Raw genomic sequence first — 14,495 nt, 5'->3', positions numbered from 1 at the left:
TGATCTGTTGGGGTAATCACGAGGACCGCATTTGGGAATAACTGCCTTAGTTTAGGTTTCAACCAGAAAATGACTTACCTGTTCTTTAGTTTGCGCTTTTTGTACATAGTCTCTACCAACTTTTATGCGTGGTGTGAGGATTCCTCTTGTAAAGTCATTAACATTAATTCCCAAAAGATGACACACCTTCTGAGCAGCTAAACAAAACATTAAAATAAGATAATGTTTTAGTCTATCAAGTTAAAGTTAGGTTTTAACAGTGTTTATAGGATATATTCTTAATATTTCATAATGCAAGATAAACATTTTGACTTTAACCCCTTCAATGGGGCATTCAAGTTCTTAAAATGCTTGAATTATTTTTTAGAAAAAGCCAGCCAATTTCAAGCTTCTTTTCATGCGGTCCATCTTCTCTGGAGAGCTTTTATGCTGTATAGTTGGTTTCCCTGCATCTTCGCCTCCACACCCGGCCAAGCCTGGACAGTACTTTCATTCCACGAGAGGGTTTAAAGTGGTCTTCCCATCCACAAGTTCATATCCCAATATGTAGTAGGTGTAATAATTAGCAAATACTTCCTATTAGAAATGGAATATAGAATCAGATTCTCTGTGTCTCTTTCCTCATATGCAGGCATTGCAGTATCCATGGTTGTGACCACCAGCACTTCGCTAACTGTCACTATATCAGTGGTCATATCCATGGATACCCAAGGTCCTGCAATGCCTGCACATGAAGAAAGACACTGTGGCATACAAATCACAGGGCTGCAGAGAGCTGACAGGGATGTTAAGCCTTATCTGCTCACATTCTTCCCCTTATCTCCTGAAGAGATGCAGTTATAAATCATCTGCCAACAAGCTCTTCTCTGCACTGTTCAGAGCTATGTGCTTATTCAAATGTAAAGGTACCGTCACACTTAGCGACGCTGCAGCGATACCGACAACGATCCGGATCGCTGCAGCGTCGCTGTTTGGTCGCTGGAGAGCTGTCACACAGACAGCTCTCCAGCGACCAACGATGCCGGTAACCAGGGTAAACATCGGGTAACTAAGCGCAGGGCCGCGCTTAGTAACCCGATGTTTACCCTGGTTACCATCCTAAAAGTAAAAAAAAACAAACACTACATACTTACCTACAGCTATCTGTCCTCCAGCGCTGTGCTCTGCTCTCCTCCTGTACTGGCTGTGTGAGCACAGCGGCCGGAAAGCAGAGCGGTGACGTCACCGCTCTGCTTTCCGGCTGCCCGACGCTCAGTCAGTGCAGGAGGAGAGCAGAGCACAGCGCTGGAGGACAGACGGCTGTAGGTAAGTATGTACTGTGTTTTTTTTTTACTTTTAGGATGGTAACCAGGGTAAACATCGGGTTACTAAGCGCGGCCCTGCGCTTAGTTACCCGATGTTTACCCTGGTTACCAGTGAAGACATCGCTGAATCGGTGTCACACACGCTGATTCAGCAATGTCTGAGGGGAGTCCAGCGACCAAATAAAGTTCTGGACTTTCTTCCCCGACCAGCGACAGCACAGCAGGGGCCTGATCGCTGCTGCCTGTCACACTGGACGATATCGCTAGCCAGGACGCTGCAACGTCACGGATCGCTAGCGATATCGTCTAGTGTGACAGTACCTTAAGGCTACTTTCACACTAAAGTCATACTTGGCCCGTCGCAGTGCGTCGGGCCGACGTACCGACGCTAGCAGTGAATGCGCCGTACAACGGGGGCAGCGGATGCATTTTCCAGCGCATCCGCTGCCCCATTGTGAGTTGCGGGGAGGTGGGGGCGGCGTTCCTGCCGCGCATGCGCGGTCGGAAATGGCGGACACAACGCTGCAAAAAACGTTACATGTAACTTTTTTGCTGCAGACGGTCCGCCACAACAGTCGCACGACGTGTGGCAAAGCGTCGATAATGTTAGTCAATGGAGAAAAAACGCATCCTGCAAGCACTTTTGCAGGATGTGTTTTTTCTCCTAAACGACGCATTGCGACGTGCAGTGCACGACGCAAGTGTGAAAGTAGCCTAAAGCTTTATGTTTAAATACAGTCATAATACATCTTCGAACAAACCACCAATAGAACAAACCACCAATAGCAGAACGTGCTACAGAACTTGGGCACAGCTTTAGTTTTACTTCTCAGCAGAGCTGTCCCTCAGGAAAGTCTGCCCTGCTAGAAGCCAGGAAAAAAAACTAAGGAGAATGCATTACACTGAACTGCTCAAGAGACCATTTGAGAACACCCTTTAAAAGGTCTATTTGGGTCTTAAAAAATCATCCACTTTGGCAATGGGGGGTGAATGTCTGTACATAACTGACAAAGCATTCAGAAGTCCTAATGAATCTACTATATAATGGTCTAAGGGTCACTTCCGTCTGTCTGTCCTTCTGTCACGGTTATTCATTCGCTGATTGGTCTCGGCAGCTGCCTATCATGGCTGCTGCGACCAATCAGCGATGGGCACAGTCCGAAAGAAAATGGCTCCTTACTCACCACAGTCAGTCAGTGTTTGTCGCCTGCATACTCCCCTCCGGTCACCGCTAACACAGGGTTAATGCCGGCGGTAACGGACCACGTTATGCCGCGGGTAACGCACTCCGTTACCGCCGCTATTAACCCTGTGTGTCCCCAACATTTTACTACTGATGCTGCCTATGCGGCATCAATAGTAAAAAAGTAATGTTAAAAATAAAACAAAACAAAACAAACAAAAAAAACAAAAACAAGAAACCTGCTATACTCACCCTCCGTTGTACGCTGAGCCGCTCCCGCCGGCCGCCATCTTCCGCTGCAGTTTCCGGTGGCAAAGCTGGTATGGCAGAAGGACCTGCCATGACGTCACGGTCATGTGACCGCGACGTCATCACAGGTCCTGCGCTCTGATACCAACCCTGGGACCGCAAGCTGCCGTGGACTACAACAGGCCTCCGGAAAGGTGAGTATGTTTTTTTTTTTTTCTTCCATTTTTTCACCTGTGACAAACCTGGCTGTGCAACATACTACGTGGGCTGTGCAACATACTACGTGGGCTGTGCAACATACTACGTGGGCATGCATATTCTAGAATACCCGATGCGTTAGAATCGGGCCACCATCTAGTAGTATAATAAGTGGCTAAATGCTTGTGGATTTCTTTAACTTTTTAAATATTTTATTAAATTAGGGGACCACAATTGCTCCTATGATGCACTGCAATACTTATGTATTTGCCATTTTGCTATCCCTATTTGATCCAGTTAGACATAATACATTACAGCCATAAACTGCATGGCTAGGCCCCAAGCTGCCATAGAAATCCATCAGCATCTGAAAGGGGGATAGTCTATGGATGACAGAGGGAGCTCTTTACCTCCATCTAGCCAGCTACATTTTACAGTTGCTATTGACTCCGCTCCACAGCCCGACAGCTGGGGATCCACCTTACAGCCCGACAGCTGGGGATCCACCTTACAGCCCGACAGCTGGGGATCCACCTTACAGCCCGACAGCTGGGGATCCACCTTACAGCCCGACAGCTGGGGATCCACCTTACAGCCCGACAGCTGGGGATCCACCTTACAGCCCGACAGCTGGGGATCCACCTTACAGCCCAAACAGCTGGGGATCCACCTTACAGCCCAACAGCTGGGGATCCACCTTACAGCCCAACAGCTGGGGATCCACCTTACAGCCCAACAGCTGGGGATCCACCTTACAGCCCAACAGCTGGGGATCCACCTTACAGCCCAACAGCTGGGGATCCACCTTACAGCCCAACAGCTGGGGATCCACCTTACAGCCCAACAGCTGGGGATCCACCTTACAGCCCAACAGCTGGGGATCCACCTTACAGCCCAACAGCTGGGGATCCACCTTACAGCCCAACAGCTGGGGATCCACCTTACAGCCCAACAGCTGGGGATCCACCTTACAGCCCAACAGCTGGGGATCCACCTTACAGCCCAACAGCTGGGGATCCACCTTACAGCCCAACAGCTGGGGATCCACCTTACAGCCCAACAGCTGGGGATCCACCTTACAGCCCAACAGCTGGGGATCCACCTTACAGCCCAACAGCTGGGGATCCACCTTACAGCCCAACAGCTGGGGATCCACCTTACAGCCCAACAGCTGGGGATCCACCTTACAGCCCAACAGCTGGGGATCCACCTTACAGCCCAACAGCTGGGGATCCACCTTACAGCCCAACAGCTGGGGATCCACCTTACAGCCCAACAGCTGGGGATCCACCTTACAGCCCAACAGCTGGGGATCCACCTTACAGCCCAACAGCTGGGGATCCACCTTACAGCCCAACAGCTGGGGATCCACCTTACAGCCCAACAGCTGGGGATCCACCTTACAGCCCAACAGCTGGGGATCCACCTTCAGTTGTCTGATCAGTTCTGAGAGAAGAAAATCTCCACCATTGGCCTCAGGCAGGAATGACTACTGTATTCATCACACTGAAAATGTAGTCTAAAGAGCAGGCAACATTTTGGAGGAGTATCAGTACATGTACTGGTCTGTGGGAATAGATTTAGTTTAAACCTTGCAGTCAAGGTGGTTGTGACCATTTGCTGGCAGGCATCTGTATACATCATGTTCCAAATTATTATGCAAATTATATTTTTCTCGAATTTTCCTAAATGGTGGGTGCAAATGACAGTCTAATAAAAGTCATCACCCGTTAGGCTTGGTTCCCATTGCGTTAATGGGAACGCGCTAACGAACAGCGTTGCACGGCGAAATTAACGCCGTGCAACGCGTCAGTTAGCGCGCCCATTCACGGCAATGGGAACGTGCAGCACTAGCGCGTGCCATGTTCGGCTAGCGACACGCCGGTGTTTCCTGGTGTGCCGCGGACGCTGCTTGCAGTGTCCGAGGCGCGCCCGCGGTCCGTTCCCCGCTCTCGCAGATCGGGGATCTGCGAGAGCGGGGACGTTACCGCGACCCCGGGACGCTGCCACATTAAAAACATTGCGTTAGCGCAACCCGCTAGCGCTAAACGGGTTGCACTAACGCAATGTGACCCTAGCCTTAGATTACACATTGAATATTGTTGAAGAAACTTCCAAATGATAACAGTATAATCTCCAAAAAGAATAAAAACTAAAAAAAAAAAAAAAAAACACACGGTTCCAAGTTATTAGGCACAGTAGAATTTCTACATTTGATATGTTTTAAAGAAATGAATGCTCATTTGTGGAATTTGCAGCATTAGGAGGTCACATTCACTGAACAAAAACACTATTTAATTCCACAACATCCTAACAGGTCAAGTTACATGTTAACATAGGAACCCTTCTTTGATATCACCTTCACAATTCTTGCATCCATTGAACTTGTGGGTTTTTAGAGAGTTTCTGCTTGTATTTCTTTACATGAAGTCAGAATAGCCTCCCAGAGCTGCTGTATTGATGTGAACTGCCTCCCACCATCACAGATCTTATACTTGATGATACTCCAAAGGTTCTCTATAGGGTTGAGGTCAGGGGGAGATGGTGGCCACACCATGAGTTTATCTCCTTTTATGCCCTAAGAAGCCAATGACTCAGTTATTCTTTGCAGCATGAGATGGTGCATTGGCATGCATGAAGATGATTTTGCTCCTGAAGGCACGTTTCTGCTTTTTATACCATGGAAGAAAGTTGTCAGAAACTCTATATACTTTGAAGAGGTCATTTTCACACCTTCAGGAACCTTAAAGGGCCCTACCAGCTGTTTCCCTATGATTCAGGCCCAAAACATGACTCCTCCACCTCCTTGCTGATGTCGCAGCCTTGTTGGGATATGGTGGCCATCCACCAACCATCCATCTGGACCATCCAGGGTTGCTTGAAACTCATCAGTAAACAAGACTGAAAATTAGTCTTCATGTATGTCTGGGCCCACTGCAACCGTTTCTGCTTGTGAACACTATTTAGGGGTGGCCGAATAGTAGGTTTATGAACCAAAGCTAGCCATAGAAAGATCCTACACCTTGAGGTTCGAGGGACTTTAGATGCACAAGCAGCTTCAAATATCTGTTTGCTGGTCTGTAATGGCTTTTTAGCAGCTGCTCTTTTAATCCGATGAACTTGCCTGGCAAAAACCTTCCTCATTCTGCCTTTATCAGCACAAAAACGTCTGTTCTCAGATTCAGCCACAAATCTCTTAACAGTATGATGATCATGCTTCGATATTTCTCGAAAACGTAAGTGTTTTCATCCCTTGACCAAGGCATTGCACTATTTGATGCTTTTCTGCAGCAGAGAGATCCTTCTTTCCCAAGTTAATTGAAAACTCTGGCCTGCTTAATAATGTGGATCGTTTTTCAGTAGTTTCCCTTTAACCCCTTAAGCCCCGAGGGTGGTTTGTACGTTAATGACCGGGCCAATTTTTACAATTCTGACCACTGTCCCTTTATGAGGTTATAACTCTGGAACGCTTCAATGGATCCTGGTGATTCTGACATTGTTTTCTCGTGACATATTGTACTTCATGATAGTGGTAAAATTTCTTTGATATTACCTGCGTTTATTTGTGAAAAAAACGTTAATGTGGCGAAAATTTTGAAAATTTCGCAATTTTCCAACTTTGAATTTTTATGCAATTAAATCAGAGATATGTCACACAAAATACTTAATAAGTAACATTTCCTACATGTCTACTTTACATCAGCACAATTTTGGAACCAAATTTTTTTTTTTGTTAGGGAGTTATAAGGGTTAAAAGTTGACCAGCAATTTCTCATTTTTACAACACCATTTTTTTTTTTTTTTTTTTTTTTTTTTTTTAGGGACCACATCTCATTTTAAGTCATTTTGAGGGATCTATATAATGGAAAATACCCAAGTGTGACACCATTTTAAAAACTGCACCCCTCAAGGTGCTCAAAACCACATTCAAGAAGTTTATTAACCCTTCAGGTGTTTCACAGGAATTTTTGGAATGTTTAAATAAAAATGAGCATTTAACTTTTTCACAAAATTTACTTCAGCTCCAATTTGTTTTATTTTACCAAGGGTAACAGGAGAAAATGGACCCCAAACGTTGTACAATTTGTCCTGATTACCTCATATGTGGGGGTAAACCACTGTTTGGGCGCATGGCTGAGCTTGGAAGCGAAGGAGCGCCATTTGACTTTTCAGTGCAAAATTGACTGGAATTGAGATGGGATGCCATGTTGCTTTTGGAGAGCCACTGATGTGCCTAAACATTGAAACCCCCCCACAAGTGACACCATTTTGGAAAGTAGACCTCCTAAGGAACTTATCTAGATGCGTGGTGAGCACTTTGACCCATTAAGTGATTCACAGAAGTTTATAATGCAGAGCCGTAAAAATAAAATGATCTTTTCGACCCAACAATTTTTTAATTTCCCACGGGTAAGAAGAAATTGGACCCCAAAGGTTGTTGTAAAATTTGTCCTGAGTACGCCGATACCCCACATGTGGGGGTAAACCACTGTTTGGGCGCATAGCAGAGCTCGGAAGGGAAGGAGCACCATTTGGAATGCAGACTTGGATGGAATGGTCTGCAGACATCACATTGCGTTTGCAGAGCCCCTAATGTACCTAAACAGTAGGAACCCCCCACAACTAACCCCATATTGGAAACTAGACCCCCAAGGAACTTATCTAGATGTGTTGTGAGAACTTTGAACCCCCAAGTGTTTCACTACAGTTTATAATGCAGAGGCGTGAAAATATAATAATCTTTTTTTTCCACAAAAATTATTTTTTAGCCCCCAGTTTTGTATTTTTCCAAGGGTAACAGGAGAAATTGGACCCCAAAAGTTGTGGGCCAATTTGTCCTGAGTGCGCCGATACCCCATATGTGGGGGTAAACCACTGTTCGGGCGCATGGGAGAGCTTGGAAGGGAAGGAGCACTGTTTTACTTTTTCAACGCAGAATTGACTGGAATGGAGATCAGACGCCATGTTCCGTTTGGAGAGCCCCTGATGAGCCTAAACAGTGGAAACCCCCCCAATTATAACTGAAACCTTAATCCAAACACACCCCTAACCTTAATCCCAATGGTAACCCTAACCACACCCCTAACCCTAATCCCAACCCTATTCTCAACCGTAAATGTAATCCAAACCCCAACCGTAGCCCCAACCCTAACCCTGATGGGAAAATGGAAATAAATACATTTTTTAAATTTTTCTCTAACTAAGGGGGTGATGAAGGGGGGTTTGGTTTACTTTTATAGCGGGTTTTTTAGCGGATTTTTAGGATTGGCAGCCGTCACACACTGAAAGACGCTTTTTATTGCAAAAAATATTTTTTGCGTTACATTTTGAGCGCTATAATTTTTCCATATTTTGGCCCAGAGTCATGTGAGGTCTTGTTTTTTGCGGCATGAGTTGACGTTTTTATTGGTACTACTTTCAGGCACGTGACATTTTTTGATCACTTTTCATTACGATTTTTGTGAGGCAGAATGACCAAAAACCAGCTATTCATGAAATTTTCTTTTTTTTTCTTTTTTTTTTTTGGGGGGTGGGGGGGGGAACAATACCATCCATGAGTTTATTTGAAACACTAAACAATTAAAGGGAATCTGTTACCCCAAAATTGGCCTATAAACTAAGGCCACCAGCATCAGGGGCTTAGCTACAGCATTCTGTAGATAAGCCCCCGATGTGTCCTGAAAGATAAGAAAAACAGGTGTCACGATTCCCACATGTGCAGGGGGCTTATCTTAGTTATCCCTCCACTCCACAATGTGATGAAAAAAACACACAAGGCTATTGACCTCTTAGTTTACAGCAGGGGCTTATTTTAGGTATCCCACTGCTCTGCAATATACCACAAACTACAGGGATTTATGTATATCCCGCCTACAGTTCCACTTGAAACTTGCAGCTCTCTGGTGCCCCCCTTACTCAGGTAAGATTAGGTACTGCACCTAAGGTAATTAGTCACCAGAAAGGCTGCCTGCTATGTACTGGCTATTGGGCACGCTGCAGCGACGCGATAAACTACTCCCACTCAGGCAGGAACAATAATTATCAACGCCGCAGTCGCTACAACGACACCCAAAGGCCTGCACACGGTAAGCTGCCACCAGTTTCGATTAAACAGGTCCAAAGCTAACCCAAGACAGTAGCACAATTCCCTTCAGAAGACTTAGGGTACGCTTAAGAACAGGAAGAACGAAAACTAGTAATTTATATATTTTACTCCGAATGAAGGCAGTGTTTATAAAAAGTTATATAAAGAGGTTACAATATGAGACAATTGAAAATATGTACAAGGTAGTTATAAAAATAACAGGGGTTAAACGAGAAAACACTTACATGTGTTCAGAGCATTGCTGACAACCAGGCTAGTGGAGTTTCCATCTGTCCCAGTGCATTAGGACTGGTTAGGAACAGCTTTTAAAGACAGACTCACTGCTGGGGTCTGGCATAACACTTCTAGCTCAGCTTGGCGACATCACTAAAAGGGGTTGGTTTACCCAGTCCGTCCTACCTCTTCAGTCTTACTAGATTTGTCTAATGCCTGTATCTCCGCTACAGAACATGTCATAGTTATAACAAACTCAGCATTGATCTCGTATTAACATTGGCATTCTAATGAGATCAAATATGTCCTATTTGGGATGTATAATTACATAGAAATCCCTACTTTTTTACCTGATGGAGTTAGAAGCTCATGTTTACAGCGGTTGACAGATCCGCCAAGGGACGTAAAGAATATGTATTTTTCCTTTTTCTAGCCTAACTCCTTAGCCCAATATCTTATATTAGAACAAAGACTCATGGATTCTGGAAGCTTCTAAACCAGTTTCTGCTAGTGTAGTTGGGAGGGGTACGAGTAACTTGGTTCGAGCCTGGAATTTATGGCCAGGGCAATAAAACCCCCTTCTACCATACATTCCGAAGCACACAGAGAAACAAAGAGCCAGAGAAAGAAGGGGGGTTTTAGCCCCCAGCATGGGCTGAAGGACAAAGCTACAACATCATATTATATTTCATTTCATACAATATCGTGACAACAGGTTAAATTACACTCACTTTTCCTACACAAAGTACTGCAATGCGCAGGAAAAGGTTAGAGGCCTGGCGCCTAATCACTGCAGTACTTTGCTCTGCCCTCAACAGGGCAAAGTACGCCTGCACAGCTGTGGCAGGAAGCAAAGAAGAGGACGTCATCGTATGAAGATGGGAGGCGCAGACCCGGACCGCGACGCCCATCGGACCCGAACCACACCGGGAAAGCCCCTGGGTGAGTATAATATAACCTGTTTTTCTTATCTTTCAGGATACATCGGGGGCTTATCTACAGCATTACAGAATGCTGTAGGTAAGCCCCTGATGCCAGTGGCCTTAGTTTATAGGCCATTTTTGGGGTGACAGATTCCCTTTAAATCTTTATGACACTTAAAACCAATTTGCATAATAATTTGGAACAACACAGTGTATGCACAATAAAACAAGGACGGACAATTACCCCCACGGATTAGGACCACCTACTTGACTGAAAAGACCAGAATAAGCAAATTATTAAAAAAAGATACAGGTTTAGACCATCTTTTCCCATAAAACTATTCAATCTGCTTAGCTCTACAAAATGCCGCCTGCTGACTGGACTGCATCTTCACTTTGACAGATTCCCTTGAAGAAGCAGCTAAGTGGGCTGTGACTAAACGATTCAAGAGAAGCAGTTTCAGGTTACTCATTAGAAATAGCTGGAGTGTATATATGGACCACCCCAAAAAGTGTTTCCCCTTATGTACACCCACAACTAATTTATATCCTGTATTTTCTTTAGTTCCCTCCGAACTTCCATGAAGGCTAATCTTTAGTTATATGTAAGGCAAGCCGGCACAGAAGCTGATATGACATCTCCCATACAGATGCACAAAAGATTGACAGCAGTGCTTAGCTGCTTTAACTGCAATTACAGCCCTGGAGAGAGAAAATGCTGAAGAAAAAAAAAAACAACAACAAAAAAAAAAATGTTTGTTTCTGCAGAAAAGCAGCTAGTGAAACCAGTTTAATGCCAGAAATGGCATTTCCAATAGCAGCGTGCATCAAGCCTCTTAAGCCTATGCTTCACATTGATGCAACTTTATGCAGCCCATTATTGTAGGACCTCACAGATCTCTTCCCTTAAGCAGCGGTTCATGCACAGCAGACATCACATCTTGCTGATAAGGACCAATGTTTAATACGGACATGCAAAGTTACACTATATATCAGTTGTAAAGGACTAGTATTTAGTTTTTACAGAAACCACAAACATTAAGTAGAGATCACAAATTATTAAGATGCAATTTTTAAAGCAGAAAACAAATTGTTAAATGGTGATTGATTATATACCAGTGTTATCGGGCATGGAAGCCTGATCTGTGTTTCGCTCCTTCTTGAATGCTATGTTGCCGAGCTGCAGCACACCAGAAACCACCTTCAGCAATCCTGCAAAAAGAAAGCATGGGAATACAGAGCACAAACTTGAGCAGGTAAATATGCACATATGTAAAGGCACCGTCAAGATTCTAGCAGTTTACTAGATTTCAGCCACAAGTCCCAGCTATACAGCGCTCCCCCAACCATCATTGTAGGGAACTGGGTCAGGGTACCACGTGCATTAGACTAGCACCACAATATACTAGTCCTCCTTGGTGAAAGCCTTCATATTGTATTCTGCTCTAGTAAAGTAAGAGTGGTGCTACTGGTTTGTTTAAGACAGTTTACTATATTAGGCTACTTTCACACTTGCGTCGGTACGGGCCCGTCGCAGTGCGTCGGGCCGACGAACCGACGCATACTGTGAAATAAAATCACAACGGGGCAGCGGATGCAGTTTTTCAACGCATTCGCTGTCCCATTGTAAGGTCCGGGAAGGAGGGGGCGGAGTTGCGGCCGCGCGGTTGGAAATGGCAGACACGACGCACAAAAAACGTTACATGGAACTTTGTGCCAACGGTCCGCCAAAACACGACACATCAGTCGCACGACAGATGCGACGTGTGGCAATCCGTTGCAATGCGTCGTTAATGAAATTCTATGGGAAAAAAAACGCATCCTGCGGGCAACTTTGCAGGATGCGGTTTTTCTCCAAAACGACGCATTGTGACGTGCGTCGAACGACGCAAGTGTGAAAGTAGCCTAAAGGAGAAATTGGCTAGACTTAGCAGGCTGGCCTGCATCGCTGACTGCCAGGCAAATGTCTAGCGTTTATAGTTCTGTGTTTCACCAATGGAACTCCCAACCATTAGTCTGCGGGGCTGTTCTCAAACCTGTATTTTTGCCGGCTGAGTAATCCACACAAACAAGGAGACATGTCTGAGTTTTATCAGCGTTATACCTCAAACTTGTCAAAGCAATTCTAAAGTTCTGTGGGGATGGGAATGGGGACAAGCAAAAAATGAAAAAAGCCAACAGTACTAGATGCCACCTTTGTGCTGATTTTATGGTTTCTTTGATGAGAGAAACAAGAAAAATTCTCTTTTTTTCTCCAAAGAAATACTTTCAAAGCGCTGGCAGCAGTTTCTAAGTCCTTAAAAACTGACCGTTTAAAACAAAGCTTAGTTTTGAAGGAGCCAGGACTCGCCCAATCCTTTCCCTCCGCTGTTTATGAAGGCTCTAGTAATAGCCTAGATAACACCCCAAGTGTCACTTATTGTGGTTTGCAGAAAGCTCAAGACCCCAATACAAAACAAGGGAATGAAGGGGTTGTCCAGGACTTCACACTGATGGCCAATCCTTAGGCTAGGTCATCAGTGGGCATACCACACCTGGCATACCCTGCTCATCAGCCGTTCCAGGTGTCACCAGAACTGCTCAGTTGTGGAGCTGCTGATTGAATAGTGGCTGCCGCCAGGTACTACACATCCACCCAAAATTCATTTAAATGTTTAAGTCCCACACAACCCCTTCAATAAATTCTGTCTTCAGCAACCTGTATTACAGAAAGCAGTTTGGTTGATATTTCTCAATACCCACTACCCCATGTGATTGCCTGTCACACTGCACTGTAAGAATAGTGGAATTCATAGGGATTGTTCTGATTGGAATAATATTCAGCCTCCGATGCAGTTGCCTGCCATTGACTGTTGATGTGACGTCAGTACGAGTCACTGAGGTTAGTGGCTCTGAAGTGGGCACTCCGTCTATACTGGTAGAAGTGCTGAACTCGCCAACTGACATGACGTCAGCATGGCAGCCAATGCCAGACACCGGAAGCCACAGCAGATAGTCTGATAGGCTACTAGGGCCGTACAATATCTGGAAAAGGGAAAAAACTTCTTGAAGGGCTGTCTGGTCCAAACCGATAAGTCTGCATTTGCTGTGTGACTTGTTTGGAGTGAGGCTGTGCCATCTAGTCAGTCATGCATACTGGATAGCTGCATCACTAGACAGGGCACGGCCACGCTCCATACAAGAGTATGGAAGCGAAGCTTTGCCCACTGGCCAGGAGTATATGTTACTCATGCATACCCTCCCTGGTCTGAAACTGGTGAATCCCCGCAGCGCACAGTGCGAGCCCTGGGGAAGGGGGGAGGGGGGGAATCACACACTGACTGCAGACTTGGCAATTTGGACCAGACAACCCATTTAATGATATTCAGTGTAGTCTTTTCTTTGAGCGTTCATCTAGATTTCAAGATAAGCTGTTATAAATGCTATGATGCACAAGCCTTGGACACCACAGCCAGCCGTGTTAACAGATAATCCTTTCCCAACAAGATTACGGTATATCAATTTATGAAATTCGCACACAAAGGCTGAACTATCACTCTTCATCAGAACTGCGTCAGTAACTGCTAAAAGCTTATCCCCAAGTAGAGAACTTATGTTGCCAAATTCTTACAATTCTGGTGACAAATGGTTAATCGAATCAGAGCATAAATGTTTAAGATGTATAGGGGGTAAACTAGATCAAATTACCTAACCGAGGAGAAGTAAAAACTAAATAAGGTTCTCCAATAGCTACTATACGACAAGATTTCAAAACATACCAATTTGTTCATCATCAGGAATTCCCATGATCCTCATTGCTTCTAAAGTTTCTTGAAACAAATCTTTGTCCTGCTGACCTGGAATGGTAACGTGTCCATTGGAAAGGAAACGGTACTTGTTGTAGGCCTCTAGCAGAAGATCAGCTGCAAGACACAAGTTAGAGATACTTCTCTGTAAATCCATCACTGCGTCACTCAAGCTAAACCTAAAGAGCTTTAAGAAGCTCCAGTACAGCATATTAAAAAGGCTCAAATTATGACTTTAGGAGTGTGCCACTTCCCTGCCTTTTAGCTTCAAGAAAATAGAAAAAACTTTTTGGGGGTGCGGGTTGGGGGAATGGTGTTGTATTTGTGGTCTAATAGTAAAAACAAACAAAGCAACTACATAAACTATCATAATTGCGCTGCTCCAGAAAAAAATAAATAAATAAATAAATGAATTTACACTGAGGAGCAAGTTTAAAAAAAAAAATAATAATAATAATATAAGTGGTGATTGAGAAGAGAAAAATGAGGAAAAATGCAGGTTAACTGACTTATTTGCCAATTTCTGGACACTGC

General features: G+C 44.7%; 1 protein-coding gene across 1 annotated transcript in view; it reads right to left on the bottom strand.

The window, feature by feature from the left end:
• MYH9 (myosin heavy chain 9) overlaps nucleotides 1–14,495 on the bottom strand; it is a 234,002-nt gene that overhangs the window by 138,120 nt on the left and 81,387 nt on the right. Inside the window, exons 9-11 of the mRNA XM_069737169.1 lie at nucleotides 13,935–14,078; nucleotides 11,293–11,388; nucleotides 79–197 (exon numbers count right to left, since the gene is read on the bottom strand). Of these exons, the coding sequence (XP_069593270.1) occupies nucleotides 79–197; nucleotides 11,293–11,388; nucleotides 13,935–14,078 (359 nt within the window). The remainder of the gene's footprint in view (nucleotides 1–78; nucleotides 198–11,292; nucleotides 11,389–13,934; nucleotides 14,079–14,495) is intronic.

The sequence above is a fragment of the Ranitomeya imitator genome, chromosome 8 (assembly GCF_032444005.1).
Source record: "Ranitomeya imitator isolate aRanImi1 chromosome 8, aRanImi1.pri, whole genome shotgun sequence".
Lineage (NCBI taxonomy): Eukaryota > Metazoa > Chordata > Amphibia > Anura > Dendrobatidae > Ranitomeya > Ranitomeya imitator.
The sequence above is the reverse complement of the archived record's forward strand: the minus strand, read 5'-3'. Positions and strand labels throughout refer to the sequence as shown.